General features: G+C 42.5%; 1 protein-coding gene across 4 annotated transcripts in view; it reads right to left on the bottom strand.

Annotated features, from left to right (window-relative positions):
- Positions 1–22,039, bottom strand: part of ARHGEF12 (Rho guanine nucleotide exchange factor 12) — an 888,740-nt gene that overhangs the window by 727,043 nt on the left and 139,658 nt on the right. For 2 of the 4 annotated variants that reach the window (XM_086956788.1, XM_086956789.1), the window contains exons 2-6: positions 18,498–18,521; positions 15,911–15,999; positions 13,625–13,681; positions 4,622–4,720; positions 4,378–4,427 (exon numbers count right to left, since the gene is read on the bottom strand). In XM_086956788.1, the coding sequence (XP_086812914.1) occupies positions 4,378–4,427; positions 4,622–4,720; positions 13,625–13,681; positions 15,911–15,999; positions 18,498–18,521 (319 nt within the window). The remainder of the gene's footprint in view (positions 1–4,377; positions 4,428–4,621; positions 4,721–13,624; positions 13,682–15,910; positions 16,000–18,497; positions 18,522–22,039) is intronic. The other 2 variants (XM_086956791.1, XM_086956792.1) reach the window with 1 other exon arrangement.

Genomic DNA, 22,039 nt, shown 5'->3' with positions numbered 1-22,039 from the left:
ATATATATATATATATATACACACACACACACATATATATATACACATATATATATACACAAACATATATACATACTGACATATATACAAAAATATATACATTCACCACACTTTCAAAACAGAAAAAATCGACGCAGTGTCTGTGCGCAGAATAATTTTAATGTCAGCTGGTAATGCTCTAATAAAAATATATACATATACACATATATACATACATATATGAGTTAGGGTCAGGGCGCTTTTAAGGCGGACATGGGTTTTTTTGTTGGCAAAGTAATTTTTAGGTTGGGTATGGGTTTTTGAAAATATATATATATATATATATATATATATATACCTACCCTAATAATGCAATGTTATTTTAGATATAGGTGTTTGGAGGGCATTATGACTATGGGGTTTAGGACCCAGTTGGGGTGTATTGTGATATGAGGGTGTCACCTAAGGTATTTCCACCTACCCGATGTATATATATTTCATTCATATTATTTAGTAGTGTGTGTGTAATAAAATAACTTTTTTTTTTAAACAATTCTTTATTGATAATTTTTGATCATTCTTTCCCACCCATCCCACCCAATTATAAAAACAACCCCATGCAAACAGGCAATGAATATAAACAGAAATATTTTAGATTAAACGTTATGCAAATAATAAGCGAGACACACAACAGATAAGTGCATTACCATACAAAGAATATCCTTTCATATACACACAATTAATCTGCATTACGAATCTGATCTCTCGATCCATTATGTAACGGATACCATATTTCTAACCCTTTTTTTTTCTTTTTAAGGCCCTTATGTTTGTATATAGCTATTTCCAGGCTATAGGTAACAAGGAATCGTGCCCGCCATTGCTGGAACGTGGGCGGGTACAGGTCCAACCATGCAGATGTTAAGCAGATTCTAAGTACCGCCATTGAGATAAACAGTAATCCCTGCATATTGGCGGATCTAACGTTCCTATCCACCCCAGTATAATTTCCGCAGTGGTGATCACAATATTACTCCCAATGTTCCTGACAGAAACGTTGATATATCTTGTCTGATAGTATTTAGGGTTTGACATGTAGCTAACATGTGTACCAAATCTGCTTCGGGCTGAGCACATCGAGGACATAGTGTGCTTTTTCCGGTACTCCATTTGGATATTATAGCTGGTGTATAATAAAGTTGAAAAAACGTCTTGTAAAATTGGGCTTGAAGTTTGGTTGACATTAATAAGCAATTTGATTTTTCTAGAGCATTTCGCGTAAGAGGTTCTGTCAATTCTAATTTGTTTTGCCAATAATGGATATGCTTGTCTAAATCATCTGGGAGACTAACAACTAAATCTTTATAAATTTCACCAATTTTAACACTATTAGTGTGCACCACTGTTTCCATTGCTGGAATTTTATTCATGGCCCTACTGCCACCCCCCTTTTTAGCAATAAAATCCCTAACTTGCAAATATTTTAAAAAGTCACGCGATTCTAACCCAAATTTAGTTTTTAGGGATTCGAATGAGCAGAAGCCCGTACTGTCATATAGCGAACCAATCTGTGTGATTCCCGATCTTACCCATCGTGTCATACAATAATCTGTAAAGATCTCAGGGAGATTAGAATTTCTAACTAGGGTGGTATAGTGGGAGAACCTACCGAGTCCAAAGAGTTTTCGCACATGGTTCCAAACAATATAAATACCTTTAAGTGTTTTAAAGCGGACCTTTTTGAAATGACTGTCATATGTTAACCTCCACAAATGATCACTTGTCTCTTTACCTAGAATGAGTTCCTGTGGGGTTGGAACTAACATATCTATATTGGGCTCTTGCCTGGGGGTTAAGAGAGCTCTACTGTATTTAAGGATGGTTGCCCATCAATAGATTTTAAAGTTGGGAAGCGCCAGACCCCCTCTTTCCCTTAGTAGGATAATATATTTTTGAGCTCTACGTGTTCTTCCATATCCCCAAATAAAACGAGAAAATATATTATCCATTTCTTTAAATATTGATGGGTCGAAATTTAAACAGATGGTCCGAAAAAAATACAGAAATTTTGGAAAGAATAGCATTTTAATAAGATTACATCTTCCTATGATAGATAAATATAAGTTATGCAGGCTATTTAAACTTTTCTCAGTCTTTTTAAGAAGTGGATTCAAATTGAGACTTACTAAATTGTTTAGATTGGAGGTGATCTTGACACCGAGATATAATGCATTCTCTACCACCCGGTCGACAGAAAAATTGATTTGACTATTGATCACAATCTGGGTTTTAGTTTCGTTCAATTTATAACCTGATATTTCGCCAAACTTTTTCACTTCTTCTTCCATTTGTTTTAGTGTTTCCTCTGGATCGGCGGTGACTATTGCGATGTCATCTGCAAAAGCCAAGGTCTTTGTTTCACCATTGGCTGTTTTCCTGGGTTGTATTAAGTGGTTTGATTCTAGCCTTGAAATAAATGGATCAATAAAGATGGCAAATAATAATGGGGAGCAGGGACAGCCCTGCCTCGTACCTCTAGTCACATTGATGGCATCTGATAAATCCCCCTTAACCATTACCACTGCCTCTGGGGTGGTATACATCGCCTAAACAGCTTTAATAAACTGGTCGCCAATCCCACTTTTCGACATGGCTGTCCATAGATACTGCCAGGAGAACCTATTGAATGCTTTTTTGGCATTAGGCAATATCAGGGCCATAGGGTCTCCTGCCACTTCAGCCATATCGAAAAGCGTGATCACCCTCTGAATATGGTCTGTGGTTGATCTCCCTGGTACAAATCCGTGTTGTCTAATGGATACAATTTTATGGATTAAAGGTGATAATCTACAGGCTAATAATTTAGAATATATTTTGGAATCATTGTTGATTAATGTGATTGGTCGATATGCACCAAGTTCCGTAGGATCCTTGGTTTTTTTTTGGGCAAAGACAATAATTTTCGCCCTGGCCCAGGATGCCGGAGGGCGTCCACCTTGAAAGATATGAATCATTTTAAAAGAAAAAGCACATTCTCCACAATAATTTATTGTGGGGTTGCAGCGGGCCAGAGGATTGCTATTGCTAGCCCCCACCACTACCGCTGAGTAGGCCACGGACTGCTCTGCTTCACTCAACTGAGAATCGAGGGCTACAATGGGGTACCTGGTTCCCAGTAAAAATACAACTACAGACTTGTTACTTACGCAGGATTTATAGTCTTCATAACTAATAACTCAGTTTCTTGAAAGGGGCATAAAGGCAATGCATGTAATTTCAGACTATAGACATAGTGAAATAAGGGGGATGTGAAAATATAATTTTAGTGGCAAAGTCGAAGGGCGAAAACTCAATAGAAAAAAATGTTGCAGGTGTATTTTCATTCAAGGTATATTTTGCAAAAGTAGTCCTCTGTTGTACATACAGTTTTAAGGGAGCGGTATCTGCAAAACCAGCTTTTGGAGGAGTTCTCCCCCGCATTTAAAATAAGTTAATAAAATACATGAAGCTAAAGAAGATTTGAAAAAACAAAAATCACCAAGTCTGAGAAGTAAAAGCTATGCAACCCTTCAAACACCTAATCCCAAGTTTTCTGCCCCTATCACCACTGCATAAATGGGTCTTCAATGAAGAGGTGGAGGTGTGAACACTAGGGTATTTAAGAACAGCTTTCTTTTTCATAGACTAATATTTGCATTACAACCCTTGAAGATGGACAAACATGTTTGGTAAAGGCCCCCTTGTCTTAACAGAACACACTACAGAATGAAGATCTATTTCTTAACAACATGTTTTGTCAGCCTCTTCTTCTGATTGAGATACATGAATTGAAATACAGGAGAAGGCAAGTTGAAACATTTTGAATAATCAGGAATCTCATGATAAGATGTTTTGAGGCCAGACAAGAAAGGCATTGCCACAATATACCCGGGAGTGGTTGTAGAATGTTTTCTTCACATCTGAATGGAGATAAAGAAGGATCTTTTTTTGAGTCATGACGATGTTGACTCGAACCCCCAATTCTGTGCACTTTAGACATCTTCACAACAATGGGATTAGTTTAATGTGGCTTGTAGATAGATATGCGTTGGCAAAACAGTGGAAAGACTAATTACCCAGTAACACTTATGATTATTAAAGACACAGAAAGCTGGCTTCTAATTTCTTCAAGAATAAGGTCTTAAGTGTGTGGAAACCAAAGGCATGGTGCAGATATCCACATAATACCAGGAAACAGACGTTAACCCATTAAAGTCATGCCATATACTCCCTCTTTCTTGCTCAGGGACTTCCTTTATATTACACTGGAAACCAGTAAGCCGCAGCAAACAGTTCAATAACTGATATGAAACATTATACATCCTTCCTCCCCAAGTATATTCAAGCGTTCATTATTACCTTGATGATGCGGTCTCCTGTCTGCACTCCAGCTCGCATTGCCGCTCCATCTAGAGGAAAATAAAAAATGTCATGAGATTGTCACAGATCTCTATGCATACATTCCAATCAATATCACACCAAAGATCGATTGTACCTTAACATTTAATACTCAAAAGTGCTGCTTTATTATCAGGTACAGACACTTTATCGTAATGTCACCGAAATGCCAATTTTGACATGCACCAATGCACAATCTACTTACCATCCTTCACAGATTGAACGAAGACGGGGTTATCACCACTGACAGTCAATCCAAATCCATTCTCATCCCGCTGGATTATTACACAGCGTTGAACCAACCCTAAATGGCCAAACAGCATAAAGTCAAACTCTGCTTTAACATCCCAAAAAATTGATTTACCTGCAACTGAAACTGTTTCAGTAGATCCACATAGATGTTTCTTAGCCAGTAGTCTCAATAATTCAGTGACTAAAACAGTGAACGCAGCAACAAAATTTAATGCAGCTTTCCTTTCCTTAGCAGCTGCAGCATCAGACAGTTTATTAATATTTAAGAGTATTTCTTTCTCTCTCTTGAGCAATTCTAGTATCAGACAGGCTTGACTGTTCAAGGAAGCACAACATTATGTTGTGTTTCCTTGACTATCTCCAACACTGAGGACCATCAAACCTTATGAACCACATCACTTGCATTCAGTCACCCCTTCTTACTTTGCTCCCTGTTAAAGGGACCTCCCATATGTGAAACACCACCCTCTCTCAAAAAGCGACTACACCCACTGTTAAGGCAGGAGTCCAGTTTCAATGGACCTAATGGCACGCCCCTCTTTTACCCAAGCAGTTCTAACATCATAGAGCAAGCCAGCCATCGTCCATCTATAGTACATCCTTCCCAAGAGGTGGTCCCAAGGTACACATGAGCACTGACATTCACCCTAAGGAAGGGGTTTACACAAATGAAAATGCAACAGGTTTTTAGAGGGAAGCCCATTACATGTCCAAATATCCCACCAGGAGCATCAGTCATCCATTTGAGGCAAAGGCCAACACTACTCCATTTTAATATAATATCACTTGTCACTTACCAGGAACCTCAACAAAAGGTAAGAGAAGTATACACCACCCACCAACCAAAAACTGAACAAACCTGCCAAGTGCTTGTAGGAAGAAAGGTAGATGATATTGTTGATTACTGTTATAACCACGAACGTTTGGATAATTGAAAAAGCAGTAAAGCTTAAGCAACGGCTGCAGCAGTAAGAGAAGAGACCCACAGCATCCTGGCCAAATGCGTTACGTAAGGACCATTATTTCCACTGGCAGTTAAAATTAAATGCACATCACTCACCCAAACGAAGTTGGGGGATCTATTTTGCTCACATACAGGAAAGCTGGAGAAATGTTATTTATGCACAATTAGTAAAAAAAAGCCACACTATGGCAATGTAGATTTGTGCATTAAATAACTAAATGAAACATGAAGTGAGATTAAAAAGGGACTTTCATTCAAAAGCCAATCAGTTTGTCAGAGCTGTAAAGCAGCAACATAAATCCATGGTTCATATATAAAAATGCAGCTAAGTTTCTCCCCGCAACATTCAAGAAGGACAGTCAGTTTAACTTCTCCAGCTCAGCCTGAATGCATTACGCCTCCTTGTCACTTTATCTCTTACATTTCAATGATTTTATTTGAATTACAAAATCTCCAGTAACATTACTTTTGCCAGTACATACCAAGCTACTGCTTGAGGTCTGTCTTGGCCACTATTGCCCGTCCATAGCCCTTTCAGATGCTCCCACGCCTCTCCTCTTGGGTCACACTAGTAATGCCAAAATGTCCATTTCTCATTGCCTTGGAATTCCCTATTTTAGCCAGCACATTCTACTAGTTGGTAAGTGGTTCTGGTGCAAATTCTCCATCAGCACCCAACTTCATACATTAACCAGTTTTACTAAGACTCTGCTCCCCCCCTCCCCAACCACCATTGTTTCCTTCTCACCATTGGGTTTCGCCGATTACACCAACATTACTTACATCATCCCCATAAGTCTTGCTGGTTTTGCCGGCCTCACCAGCACTCACCCAATATTTGTCACAATTGCCAACAGAAATAACTTGCCTAACATTGTGCCTGAATCTGCAGTTTTATTCAATTTCTTGTAGATTCAGTATTCTTAACCTACCAATCCCATTACTTCAGGTTTCACTGTAAATTTTTAGGTCTCGCTGAGCCAGGGCACATGCGCTACTAGCGAGACATTTAGTAAGGGGGATTTCAGAGTCCTACCGCTGGCATCTCTGGCATGGCTGGCATAGAGCTACAGTGCACAAGGCATGCACTCGCTCTCCCTCAGACCCTCCTCTCCGCCCCCTGCCTTTCTTATCGCGTGCAAAGCAGCCATATGGCTTTATGTCGCTCTCCCTCAAAGCCTCCTCTCCGCCCCCCTGCCTTTCTTATCTCATTTACGAGCCGTCATGGCTCATTATTCATTAACTGCTTTTGTGCGCCGGGCGATCGTACACAATTCCCTCTGCCTCTCTCCCCCGCTGCAGCCCCTATCTATGCATTCTGCCTCTGTCTTTGGTGAGTTTCGAGAACAGATATAATATTAAACTATTTAACTCCGAATATGAAGCTTCTACATATTTCAGGAATCCCCGTCCTATTGCTTTCCTACTTGTTGCAAATTGTCTTTAATTCGTACTGTGTTACTTATTTTTTGTTTGGCCACGAATCAGGCAGCTTTCTCATTGCTGTCCTGCCCCCGGGCGCCGCGCTAAACTTTCGGCATTATTAACACGGTCGCCATATTTTAGCAGGCGCCCACTTAACTTGCTGATCTTGCCAGTGCTTGTTCTTTCAGTGCACGCAACCCAGTGTCTATAGTGCGAGCGTGGGGTTTGTTTACCTAGAGAGCAGCCGAGGATTACATGCAGGCTGGTCGCAATGTAAATGCATGTTTTATTATCCTTCCCTGAGCTAGTGAACAGAAGTTTGGATTTCTAAAAGATTCTTGGCATTTTATAAGAAACAAAATCAAGGCGTCCTGCAAAATGCTAATAGGTTTTGCACCGAGGATAATGCACTAAAGCAGCTCTGTGACACGTGCAGGAGGCAGTGTTTGAAGCCAGTAAAAGGCCATATCAGTTTGTATGAACTTTTTATGAGTTAAAACGTCCAGGTTTAATGGTTATGCTGTGATATAACCACACACAACCACAACCACACACAACATACACAACCACACACATAACCACACACACACAACCACACACACAAAACCACACACACAAAACCACACACACAAAACCACACACACAAAACCACACACACAAAACCACACACACAAAACCACACACACAAAACCACACAACCATACAAACACACGCCCACACACAACCACACCCACACACAACCACACCCACACACAACCACACCCACAAACAGCCACACACACACAACCACACACACACACAACCACACACACACAACCACACACAAAACCACACACACAAACACACGCACACAACCATACAAACACACGCCCACACACACAAAACCACACACACAAAACCACACACACACAACCACACCCACACACAACCACACCCACACACAACCACACACAACCAAACAGCCACACACACAGTCACACACACAAACGACGACACACACCACACACAAACCCACAACCACAACCACACACACAACCACACCAAACACACACACACAACTGCACACGCACACCACACACAAAACCCCAAACACACAACCCCCCCCACACACACAACTCCCCACACACACAACCCCCCCACACAAGCTACACCCACACCCAACCACACACCCAAACACACACCCAACCACACGAACACACACACCCAACCACACACGAACACACCCAACCACACACACACCCAACCACACCCAACCACACCCAACCACACCCAACTACACGCAACCACACACACAACCACACACAAACCCACACGCAACCACACACGCAACCACACACAACCACACACAACCACACACGCAACCACACACAACCACACACAACTACGCACGCAGAACACCACACACAAAACCCCAAGCACACAACCCCACACACACAACCCCCCCACACACACAACCACACCCAACCACACACACACCCACACCCACACCCAACCACGCACCCAACCACACACACACACAACCCCACACACAAACACACACGCACACACACACGCACACACACACGCACACACACAACCACACAACCACACACCCAACCACACACCCAACCACACAACCACACACCCAACCACACAACCACACACCCAACCACACAACCACACCCAACCACACAACCACATCCAACCACACGCAACCACACACACAACCATACACAAAACCACACACACAACCACACACACAACCACAAACACACACCCACACACAACCACAAACACCCACACAAAACCACAAACACCCACACAAAACCACAAACATGCACACAACCACATACACAACCACAAGCACACATACAATCACACATACAACCATACACACAACCATACACACAACCACACACACACAACCACACTGTCAGTGCACGCTTTCACCGGGCACAAACACCACCAGCCGTCAGTGCACGCATTCACTGGGCACAAACACCACCAGCCATCAGTGCACGCTTCCACCAGGCACACACCACCAGACGTCAGTGCACTCTTCAATCAGGCCCACACCACCAGACATCAGTGCACACTTTCACCAGGCACACACACACCACCAGCCGTCAGTGCATGCTTTCACCAGGCACACACACACCACCAGTCGTCAGTGCACGCTTTCACCAGGCACACACACCAGCAGTCGTCAGTGCACGCTTTCACCAGGCATACACATACCACCAGCCGGCAGTGCACGTTTACACCAGGCACACACACCACCAGCCGTCAGTGCACACTTCCACCAGGCAGACACACCACCAGCCGGCAGTGCACACTTTCACCAGGCACTCACACCACCAGCCATCAATGCACAATTTTTACAGGCACACACAGCACCAGCCATCAGTGCACACATCAATTGTTAACGCATCCACAATTAACTATTGTAGCAATCGCAGTATGGTGCACTTTACTTTTAAACATATTGATCTAAAGCGCAGCATGCCACCATTGCTACAAAAATAAATACACATTTTTTTGGTCTACAATTTATAGACTTTTCTTGCAATTGGTGTTGCAATTGGTGTTGTAATATTTAGCAATGCCAATAGCTCAAACTTAATTAATGCGAGACCTATTGCATTGCAAATGCTTGTTATTTTCATTCTTCTACATCTTTATGATTTTTCAACTATCTTCCACGTCTAGAGCTCAGACCCGGTTTTTCTTGAGACACTTTCATATCCGCAAATGTGTCATGCTTTTGCCAGGTTTTTATTTGTGGGTTTACTTGGTTCTCTCTGTATTTGCCAGTGAATGCCTTTGCATCAGAGAACTTGAACACCTTGCATGCTCATGACTAGCTCAGCTCGTCATGAGGCACGGTGCTCCTGTGCTCATGACGAGCTGAGCTCGTCATGAGCCGTGGAACACTCACTCGCGGGGCTAATTCCCCTGCTGTGCTGAACATTCCACAAAAACGTAGCAACTTTCACGCATATATCTTAGGTCAATGTTTTTTTCAGGATTAGCAGTGCTTAGCCACAAGGGACTCAACTATGGAAAAGCCTTGCTCAGTAGTTTTGCTTCACTTCCTAGATTTATACTCTGGTTACCAAAGCTTTCCTTCAACTTTTGAGGTTCACCCTCTGGGTTAATTTGACAGTTCCTAATATTTCCCTGCAGGTTTCCTTAGTTTGACAAGTTTATTCCCTTGCAATCAGTCAACCTCTGTTTGGGGAGTCTCTTTCTCCTCCCTTTTCCGGTTTTATGGGTTTTACAAGCATCTAGTCTTCCCGTTTTCTGGGCTAACACTGGGTCTTGCACAAGTCTCCATCACGAGTTATTCTCATTTTACCAGTGACTCCTGATCACACCCCTCATGTCCCACTCTAGCCACTGTCTACAGTTTCCCGTGTGAAATTCAGCAACAGAGCAAATGTCTGCTTTTTCCCTTCAATCTCTCGACTTGCCTCAGTGCACTGTTTTCACCATCTTAGGTCTAAACATTTTAAAGAAAAGATCTTGCTATTCTCATATTTCACCCACGCTTACCCCCTCCAGGGTTATTTAGTTCTGCCAGTACTTCGACAGTCATCCCTAAACCCACTCCAATTTTATAAACGACTCTGTAGACCTTGAGGTTCTGGGGTTTTGCCTATTTCCCCATGCATCACAAGTTAGTTTTAATCTTTATCGTAGTATCAATCATGGTTCTCTTCCTTGGGCCTACTAGAAACTTGGCAATCCTCCCTTACTTCGCTCTTGTACCACAAGAGTCCATCTCTCATTGTTGTTCATAATCTTTCATGCATGTTCTTTGGTCTTCCCCTAGTTTTGCAATATCTACTGTACTCACCCCGTCGGTCTACCTATTGTGACATGGTCTCCCACACTTACCCTTTTCTATTATTTTAGCAAAGCTATTCTCTACAATCACAGTTGATCCTTTGCTTATGACACTACTAGTAATTCTTGATGCTGTGTAGTGCTTATCCAATAGTACCGATATGGCAAACCAGTTCTTTAAAAAGCAGAAAACAGGAAATGAGCATAGGAAAAGGAACACTCTTGCCTCATCGACCCCCACACTTCAGTATTAAAGTCAGATAGTTAATACTCCACCACCAGCAAGGAGCACATTATAACCATATATCCACTTAAGGACTCTGGCAACTGCGAGCAATCTTTGCAAAGCAAACAGCTGCTTCCTACATAGCATAGAGGAGATGACGGAGGGAGATGCAAGAAGTGGCGTCTGGGACAGCCAGATTTCAGAGAAAAGGGACAGTCATCCTGCTAAATTCCTGGCAAATGCACAGGAAATGGGTCAGAAGGAAAGTGTGAATGAACATTTCTCACACAAACATTAGAAAAGCACGTTTGCAAAAATCAAAGGAGTACATACCGACAGCAGCATTGAGTCTCCTTGGTCAGAATTTAAAGTGTACATGTGCGTTTAAATTTTGCTTTGAAATATAGAAACAAAAACACTCTACTAGTGAACAGCACTTTCTAAGGGCACTGTTGAATCATGAGAAGGTAAATGTAAAGTGTTTGTTTTTCACCTGTCAAATTTTGCAAAGTTCCTAATTTTCGCCATCCACACCGAAGCATCACTTTTGACGGACACTGTTGTTTCATAAGTAGGAAAATGCAAAGTGCTCGTGGTTTGCCAGTCACATTTTGCAACGTGTTCAATTTTCTCCCTTCGCCAACTATGCCAATTTGCTTTAACTTTAGCATTTCACAAAATTATACTGCACTGTGAAATAACTTGCACTGTTGTAGGATACAGCCGAATTGTAAAATGCATGCAGAATTTTACGCTGCATGATTACCTATTGAAATAACTTTCCTTTGCACATTGGTGTTCTGCCCATGGTGACACCAATCAGTTTCTGTGATGTGAACCATACGCAAAATCTTTTTGTTAGTGTTAACTAGGGACATAGGCAATATAAAATGTTGTAAACTTCACGATTTTCAGGCAGATGAGGTAAAGTAACATTGCACAGTAGTGCAGTTTTCCTTTCATATTCACAAACATTGGCCAAACATCTTTCCAACATTGTTCACCCCTAATTGAGTGCCATTTGACCAACAGATAAAGGCACCAGGCAGGCCATCTCTAACAAAGAACATCTGACTTGGGGTAGTGATACCTGCATGGATATAGGGTACAGTCTTGCCTAGTTAATAACTTAACTAGTGTGAAGGCTTATTTCACACTGCTTACACATATTTGGTTTACAAACCTTTTCTACATGTACGTCTACACAGGAATGTCTAATGTTTTTGTACTTGTGCATCAGAATTGTGGCATGCCAGCTCAAGACCCATAAGAAGTGAGTTGTGCATGTTGCTGGCCATAGCAAATATTCCCATTTCTTATCCACTCTGTTAGCCTTACAGCCGCTAAGTGACCTGATAGACTTTATTTGTTATAGTTTTTCAAGGCGTAAATGGCTGCCCATTCCTGGTTACAGACCATAAAAAATTCCTATCCCCATATGCTCTACTTTCATTTTGCCATGGATATAAGAAATCTGAACTCAAGGCCAGGAGCCTGCCAGTAAAGGAACTCAGAAAAATAAATTCCTCTTGGTGATGTGTTGTAATTACATTTATGATAAGACTGGTCTGCAGAATTATACTTTTGGTCTCACACGTAATTGTCGGTCTAGTTACTGAGAATGAAATGTATTGCTTTTAAAGACTGGCACGGTTCCTTGGTAACCGAGATAAAATGCGGCCTGGTAACTTTACTTTTCAGAGTACAAGCAGTTCCATGGGCATTTATTTACAATCCAAATAGTGGAAGTCATTCGCTATGAACTGTAATGAGCAGCTTTTTGCATATGCCTCTGTGAAAATATGAAGACAAATCACCTTTCACAGCATCTGTGTGTCAAGGAGCATGTGGACTATCAAGGGTCAGTAGTCAGTCTATGAGCAGGTAACAGTTAATCTCTACTTAAGTCGCAGTCAGCTGGTGGCCATGTTCCAGTTTCTCGGTCTCCCATTACTCTAAATGTCGGCGGCGAGGGCAGTTTCACTTCTACATGGGCAGTAGATAGCAAGCTTGTATATGTCACAGACTGAACGTGGAGGATCATGGCCACGAATGTCCCAGGCCTTCAAAAGCTGCTCTAGTCTTCAGTTATGTAGCAGCTAGGTGCTATGTTCAATCTTAAATTCTATTTACTGGCTTCAAACTTCAAAGAGAGGCAGAAAGACTCTACTATGCAAACAGACTTGAGAACTAAAACTATATCTTGCTATAGCAGATAAGCAGGTCTTCTCAGTCATAGGGGTTCAGTCAGGAGAAATTAAACCACCACAAAAGGAATGTACAGGACAGGGAAGGAAAGTCTGAGGAAAAGTAGGGTCTCAGGAATGTGAAGGTTAGTATCCCCATGCTTTAATCACTGCCAGACGGTGCATTTTCCATCCTCAAATGACCACACTGCAGGGGGTTGCCATGCGCAGGGAGAACAAGTTACAGGCAGCGGAAGTGACATGCGGGGGACAACATGAGCTGGCGGGGCAGGAAGGTAGAGAACTGCACAGGCTGCTTCCGCTTACCATATGTCTCGTGTCTACTCTCATCCCAACTAGTTTTTGCCTTCCTGGACGAGCTATCTGCACAAGAGCAGGAGAGAAGGGGAGATAAAGATACAGAAAATGCAGAGACCAATAGGACGATTTTATGAGACACAAACGAGTAGAGCCACAGATATTGTGTGGAGCGTGTGCAGGTTATATCGTGTAGCGCTAAACAAGATGCAAACACGCACACAGGGGAGAAAAGCACATTCCAAGGTGCACGTGTCCATAGAAAAGTACCTCCCACTCACTTCTTGTCTCCATCGACTGGGTTTACACAACAAGAATCGAGATAGCAGAGATACAGTTTTAACATAATTGATGATCTCATTAGTTTGGGGGTAATGAAAGCCTCACCATGGTGGGCTGATGATGTCTGTGAGGCCTTTGCTTTCTTTGATCACCTGATACTGTGAGAGGTGTGAGAGTTATGGGGATCTCCAAGATGACAGAACAGGTGATAGTTAAGGTTCAAACCTAGACAGAATAGGCAATATGCTATTTGATCCATGATATATTAACTATGATATGTCCCGCTGCCTTGAGCTGTCCCCTTTCATTTAATTTTTCAAAGGGAATGTTAAGCCATTAGGTAATCCACTGATCTGTGCTTCTATTAACATGCTAGAGGCAGCAAGTTATGACTATACTGTGGCATTTCAACAATAAAGATAGTTCCAACTATTCCATGAGATCTTGCAGCATGCAAGTTGTTTCAAATAAAGACATAAAGACATGAAGTGCTTTGATTGGAGAATAGACCTGGTATTCGCTCCCCCAACTCTCCGCAATCTGCCTTTATAACTCAGGGTTGGATTAAGTGCTTGATAATCCAAAGGATGGGTGCTGCCTGCTCTATCTCCCAAACAGATAGAGTGGACAAAACCTCTGTGCAGAGGGTGTTGGGAGTCCTGAAGGACTCTGTATCTGCTATTCAAACCCTTGAAGTCTCATCACTGATTACGGTCAACACTCACATCATGGAGCTTTCCCTGACAACACAGACACAAAACTGGTCAGCTCAGGACCATAAGAAGGGATCGCTCGGGGGGCTTCATTCCCCAGGCCATGCACTTTTTTGTTAGGGTCCCATCACACATGTTGCAACATTTACTTACATATTTTTGCAACATTTACTTATATATTTTAAATTCAGCATGCCCCATTTAGTATGGATGAGGATGTTACTATCACTAGGAGTCGATTGATGCTGTATCTGGTCTTTTTCTAGAGGACGTGCTGTTACATTTAGAAACAGAGGCTCGTCTCATAGATGGCACCCTTGAAGTTGTTTACCTTGACTAAGCAAAAATGTCCAAAATGCAAGTGGCTCAGTTCACTATAAGGAATGGTTTCTGGGGGGTAACCTATATATGGATAGCATGCCACTGTGTTATTGAAAAACACAAGAAACATAAGAGTCAATGTGAGGCAATATAAAGAAAGACTGTTTAGGTAATTGTGCAAATTATTATACTGCCTCACTGGCTCAGTGATTTGCACACAGTTTTATACGTTATATGTTCGAGTTCAATGTAGAATTTAAAACACAACAGCAAGAGTCTTTTCCAAATACCTGTTCTCTTTCTCCAGTACTGTGCTTCTAGCTTTAAAAGGTGTACGATAGCCGATGGTATACTGATGAAGTTGTTAAAAATATAATTATTGAGGGCCACAGAAAGTCAATATATTTGATCTGAAGGGAGTTGAACTACCCTGAATTTTACACAATAAAACTACAATAATTAACCAATGATCATAAGGAATATAGTACAGAAGATATTTGCTCCAAGTCAAACTAGAGCACAAAAAAGATGGAGGGACGGTTATCAAAAGCCTATTGTGCTGACGGTCGACCAATGGCAAAAGTCATGGAGTAAGAAAACGGGTGTATGTCAAGAGTCAAAAGGATGCGAGCCACAGGAGGGTGAAGAGGGCAGGACCAAAAGAAGCACACAGCTGACTGCCAAGAGAGAGATGAAAGGAAATTGGATGACCAGAGATAGTGGAAAGTATAAGGGATGGTAACTGGAGAACAGAGGAGAAAAAAAGAAGTAGAAAGAAGATGAGGTAAGAGACAGAAATATAGCCAATAAAAAAAGATGGCTTGGTGGTGGAAGGCTCCAAAGTGATGATGATGAGTGGGAGTAAGAGCGACTGCGAAAATTATCCATATGTGAGTTATTTCACAAGTGTAAAGAATTCTTATTAATTTCCTAACTGTCAGATTTCACTACCTAGCCCAAAGGCTGCTGAAAGACATACCTGTGGGGTCGAAGTCATGTGTAGTGCTGGAGGAACGCTCAATCTTCCTCTTGTCAGTTGAAGACTCCCTGTTCAGAATGCTGCCATGCCTAGAACAAAAGAGAGATGATCACATTAAGCTTCTAATAAAAAGGGCAATATCATTTACCAGTGATGAGGGCTTCAGCTTCATTAGAGAAGTGCATCATCACTTCAAGAGACAAGGGCACCATCAGCTTCAGGGGCAAATGGCAACTTCAGCTTAAAGGACGAAGGGCAACTTCAGCTTAAAGGACGAAGGGCAACTTCAGCTTAAAGGACGAAGGGCAACTTCAGCTGAAAGGACGAAGGGCAACTTCAGCTGAAAGGACGAAGGGCAACTTCAGCTGAAAGGACGAAGGGCAACTTCAGCTGAAAGGACGAAGGGCAACTTCAGCTGAAAGGACGAAGGGCAACTTCAGCTTAAAGGGCGAAGGGCAACTTCAGCTTAAAGGGCGAAGGGCAACTTCAGCGCGAAGGGCAACTTCAGCGCGAAGGGCAACTTCAGCGCGAAGGGCAACTTCAGCGCGAAGGGCAACTTCAGCGCGAAGGGCAACTTCAGCGCGAAGGGCAACTTCAGCGCGAAGGGGCAACTTCAGCGCGAAGGGCAACTTCAGCGCGAAGGGCAACTTCAGCGCGAAGGGCAACTTCAGCGCGAAGGGCAACTTCAGCGTCAAGGGCGAAGGGCAACTTCAGCGTCAAGGGCGAAGGGCAACTTCAGCGTCAAGGGCGAAGGGCAACTTCAGCGTCAAGGGCGAAGGGCAACTTCAGCGTCAAGGGCGAAGGGCAACTTCAGCGTCAAGGGCGAAGGGCAACTTCAGCGTCAAGGGCGAAGGGCAACTTCAGCGACAAGGGTGAAGGGCAACTTCAGCTTCAAGGGCAAAGGGCAACTTCAGCTTCAAGGGCAAAGGGCAACTTCAGCGTCAAGGGCGAAGGGCAACTTCAGCGTCAAGGGCGAAGGGCAACTTCAGCGTCAAGGGCGAAGGGCAACTTCAGCTTCAAGGGCGAATGGCAACTTCAGCTTCATGGGCAAAGGGCAACTTCAGCTTCATGGGCAAAGGGCAACTTTAGCTTCAAGGGCGAATGGCAACTTCAGCTTTAAGGGCGAAGGGCAACTTCAGTACATGTATAGCTTCAACAAAGGGTACTTTCAGTTTCTAGAGAGGGGCATTTTCAATTTCAAGGGAGAAGGGTAATATCTCTTTAAATGCCACAAGGGACAGCACATGAATGCGAACCTAAGCCAACTCTCCTCTTTTACTGAAACCATCTTTACTTCACCATTCATTCTTTTGCAATCCTGCTGCTGCCCTTCAACATATATAGCTCTACACTCAATAGCACAACCTCTCAACCCCTTTTCTAAAACCTTCACTGCCTACATCTGTTAAAACAAGGGTCAACTCTGTGGAACTGGTATGACAGGGTGTGCTCCCAAGCAAGTCATGTAATCCATGCAGGCCCAAAATAAATAGAGTTGCTTCAGTATAGAGGCTGCAGCCCCCATACAATATTTAGCATAAACGCACACTATATTGCCCAACCAAGCTCAAACATCCATATTTTCCAGCAAAAAGAACACTGAGATCCCCAGCGTGAACACTTAGTAAGCTGCACACATCTCAGCATCTCAACTCCTGCAACACAAGGAACATCATTTGTACATCCCAACGAAACTGCAAATGTAGCACTGCTGTCACGAGACATATTGCTCTTGTATACGCTGTACTATGCACACGCACAAAAATGAAAGTTAGCCTTTCCAACTCCATTCCATTCTCCAGCATACAAATGACAACACAAGCCTCGTTCAATAATTCTATTGCACATTTCAACTGAGAAGAAGAGAATGTGGAGGAAATATGAGACCATGTGCAGAGATACAAAGGTAGTAATGATGAGAGTAGGCTTTTCAAACAAAATAATGGTCCCCACAAGACTAGAAAAGGAGCATCGCAAACGGAGAATAAGGCGAAACAAAAAAGGGTGGAAACAGATGACAAAGGCAAGTTTTAAACTAGAGCATGACTAATGAGCAAAGTGAGGTAGAACTTGAAGAGCCCATGTGATAATCTTTCTTTTGAGGGAAGCGTGTAAAGATTGAAGTTAGAGACAACCCCATATAGTCCGATTCAGGGCACATTAAACATGGGAAATATAATGTATCTCACCACACAGGACGTCACTCCAACCCACAAACAGAACTAGGTACTCTTAAAATGTCTTGTATTTCAGTTCTGGCTTTAAAAACAGGCCCAGAAGCTAAGAGGTTATGTGAAAGTCCCACTGCTTAAGCTGATAATCTGTGATCCACCAACTACTAGGAAAGTAAGCTTAAAGATCTACAAAAATACACAAAAATAGCAAGAGCGACAAGTCCCCTCCTGCATTAGCATTTAAGGGATATATTCAGTTATCAGCACATTTGGCACCCCTTAAGCAAAGTTCCAGGTCCCAAGTATTGGTTCCTTTTTTCTGCCTTCACCCTCTCCATAATGGGTCTTTTCAGCCATGCGTCTGAACCTGAAGAGTTCTCCCCTTGGACCAGGGAATACCAGCTCCTTCTTACCTGGCTGGTTTCTTGAGTGGAAACCTGAAAAAAACACACAAAAGGAAAGATCATTAAGGGAGAGAAACAATAGGAAATGGTAATCTGTCTTCGATGCAATAACATTTCCAGATTCCTATAGCCAAATGACCAAGCACTTCAGAAAAGAGACAAAAAAGTGGCAAAAAACATTCTAATACATTTAGTGTGCTCCATGAAGTCACAATGGTAGTGGAAGAGACAGACTAAAGCCTCAAACAGAAGGCCCAGACATACAACCCTGACCAGGGCACACTCAGAGTTCAGGCAGTATCCTCATCAGTTATCTAAGCCAGTGGCAGGGTCTGGTGCACTTGAGAAAATGCAAATATGTATGCAGTCCCTATAAGATGTACATTTCATTATTCCCCATGCAGGATCATCAAAATATTATCTCACGCCATGTTTTTGGCCTCAGTACAAAGTGAACATAATAGTGTGTTCAAAGCCTTTCCGGAAACAATCTAACAATGACATTGGTATCCGTGTATAATTACTAAAGACTTGTTCAGAAGCAGCTAGACTGTTGGCAAAATACCAGCCAGTATCCCGATTTACTGACACATCCATATTCTACAGGACGGTTGGCATGGGTAGGCAAAGTAATGACTTCCAGGAAGGGTGAAATACATTGAAAACTCTTTAGAAGGCTTTCCTCCAGCTAAAAGAAGAAGAAATAGAAAGTCTGAGGCTAGGAGGTGATAGGGGAGCATGTTGCAGGAAGATCAATCGAACGAGACAAGGGCAAGAGATAGATGGCAAGACAGTGAAAGGGGTGAGGTCTATAAGAATGCTGACAAGATCTGTGGAGAGGAAGAAAGACAGAGAAAAGCAGAGTGGAAAAGGGAAAACGCAGAGCAAAATTGCGAAGGAGCATAAAGGGCAAAGGGGGCAAGATACAGAACTAGGGGCTACAGAGAAAATGTTTATGAGAGATAAAGGTTATTGAGGAATGTTGTAAGAAAAGGCTGACAAATGCAGACTGTCGTAGGTTAAGAATAAAGAAGAGACTTCCAATTGAATAACACTTAACCAAACACCAATACTATCCACACAGGCCAGTTTGAGCATAACTCGCAGGAGAACTACTAGTTAGTGCCAGTATCGCCCAACCATAATCGCCTATCTAGATTGACCTAAAGCAGATCTTCAAATATGAAACCACGCTCTACCACAAGCTGCAGGAAGGCAACACTGGCACCTACCAGTTACACAAATGACAGTGACAACCACCTGCATTCCTTTTGACTTCCCCAACCTCCTGTTTCAGAAGAGAGTTTCGGACACTAAGACACAAACTCCACAATGAAACCTATTTCTGCACAAGGTAATCGCCATTCACCAACTGACCAAACATCTGATACCTGAAGTCAAGCATTGACTAAAACCAGGTTACAAACTGTAACAGAACGCCCAATTAAGTGAAAACAGGTCTCCCACTTATGAAACTGCTGCAAAAATCGGCTCTCCTCATTGTGCATATATACCAATAAAGCATACATTTTGAAAAGTGACGGTTTTTTTTTTGGGGCTTTGATACCTGACCACCAGCACCAAACATATGTCTCAGTAAATTTATGATTTACTCACCAATACCTGGAGCCTCTCAGAATCACTTAGTAACACCAAACAACATCTGAGCACACTTATGACAGATATAAACAACGGATGAGTGTAAATTCATAAAAACAAAAGCCAAAAAGCATGGAACAGAGTGTACAAATCAATTGGATTTGTATAGAAGGCCCTCACTCGCCACCCTGGTTGGTGATATGGTTCACAAAATAAGCAGCTCCGCATTAAATCTGGCGTTGTAGCACACCGGGAAGGAATTCGGTTTCACCCGGTGGGGCCCTATGATGAAGCATGTCACCAACCAGGATGGGGAGTCAGGGCCTTCTATACAAATCCAATTGATTTGCACACTCTGTTCCGTGCTTTTTGTTGGCTTTTGTTTTTATGAATTTACACTCTTCCGTTGTTTATATTAGTCTATCAGGAGGACCGAGTGTGTACTCGTTTCTTTCCCTCTCTCTCTCTTTGATTTATAATCACACTTATGACAGACCAGAAGGGGAACTAATTTCGAACAAGAATCAGTGCAGATGGTTCCAGTCATCAGGTCCTTTAACAACTAAATAGTTATTTATGTTATCTGTGTTACCGGTGTTATCTGTCTTCATCTGCATCCCATTCCCTTATCTCTGATGCCTATAACCTCTTTTTACCGACATTTTATCCTGTTTGCTCTTTATTTCCATTCTCACTTCTTTCTTGCCAACTTCCAGCTGTCTCTCCAATTCCCTCTTTTCTTGTTGGAAACAGACATTGTCTCCTGAGACTATCTGTTTTCCGAGCTGTCTCTGCATGACTGGGTATAACTAGAAGGGGGATTTGGTGCTTACGAAATATTCTTTACTAAGATCACAGTTCTCATCACCTTTGCCTTCCACCACTGATCTGTCTGTATTTGCTTATTTCCCCATCCCATTTTAAGAGCAGCTCCTGCCCACTCCTCTAATTATGCCTTGTTGTACCTCTCTTATTTTACCTTGTATGTATGCATGCATCAGTCTTCACTGTCCAGTTCACAAAGGCTTCATACTTCCCTGTAGCACCTCTCTCTTGCCCGTACCACTTTTCCTTTCTAGGTATCTTCTGCTTGCCGGTTTTATAAGTTCCCTCCTATGTGCTGTCTGCCTCTGGCACTCTCCTCTACTTCTCATAAATGCGCCCCGGGGACTCTGGTACTATTCATTACACCTGAGACAATTTCTTCCTTACCCTTCACCCTCATTCAAGAACAAGCATTTGAAATGCAATAGGTCTTGCATTTGCGAGAGTTTAAGCTATTGGCATTGTAAAGGACAATGTATTTTATTTATGTGTTTTGAAAACCTGCAAGCGGTGTGTAAACATGCACTTTGAACTTATATTTGTTGCTTATGTGAAACAAAGCTGGCAGTAACTGCATCTCTCTTACTGCCAGCCTTGCTTCTCGTAAGCCATTTACAAAGCCAATAGCTCAAACTCTCGCAAATGCTAGACCAATGGCATTGCACCCAGCCGACTTTCTGCTCCATTCAGACCCTGCTAAAAGGATAAAGGGGGCGAGTGCTGACTTTTGAGGCCAGTTCAGGATTCAGAGGGAAAATTACCCTTCTTGAGCACTTTAAAGCACCCTGCACCGCGTAGAGGAAACACCCTGCGAGGTAGTTAGAACCTGGTTGTACTCTATACAATGTTTATTATGTCCGTTGTTCCACAGGTCAACGCCTTGATCAAGAACACAATCCATTCTGCTGTGTATTATTGTCCTTGCTGAATGGATGAAGTTCACACTTTCCATAGTGTATTGTCAAAACAAAGCTCCTCCTCGTAGATTTATTTTTAAAAGCCCCAATCCACTACGACAGAAGTGCAAGGAAAATCTTTCCTTCATGAAGGGCACCTTACTGGCTCCCTATCTAGCTACTGAATAAACTGAAGACCATACCACGGACACTAAAATCATGCAATGCAGC

This window comes from Lissotriton vulgaris, chromosome 2_1 (genome assembly GCF_964263255.1).
Source record: "Lissotriton vulgaris chromosome 2_1, aLisVul1.2, whole genome shotgun sequence".
Lineage (NCBI taxonomy): Eukaryota > Metazoa > Chordata > Amphibia > Caudata > Salamandridae > Lissotriton > Lissotriton vulgaris.
Note: the sequence above shows the minus strand (reverse complement) of the source record. Positions and strands in the feature narration are given on the sequence as shown.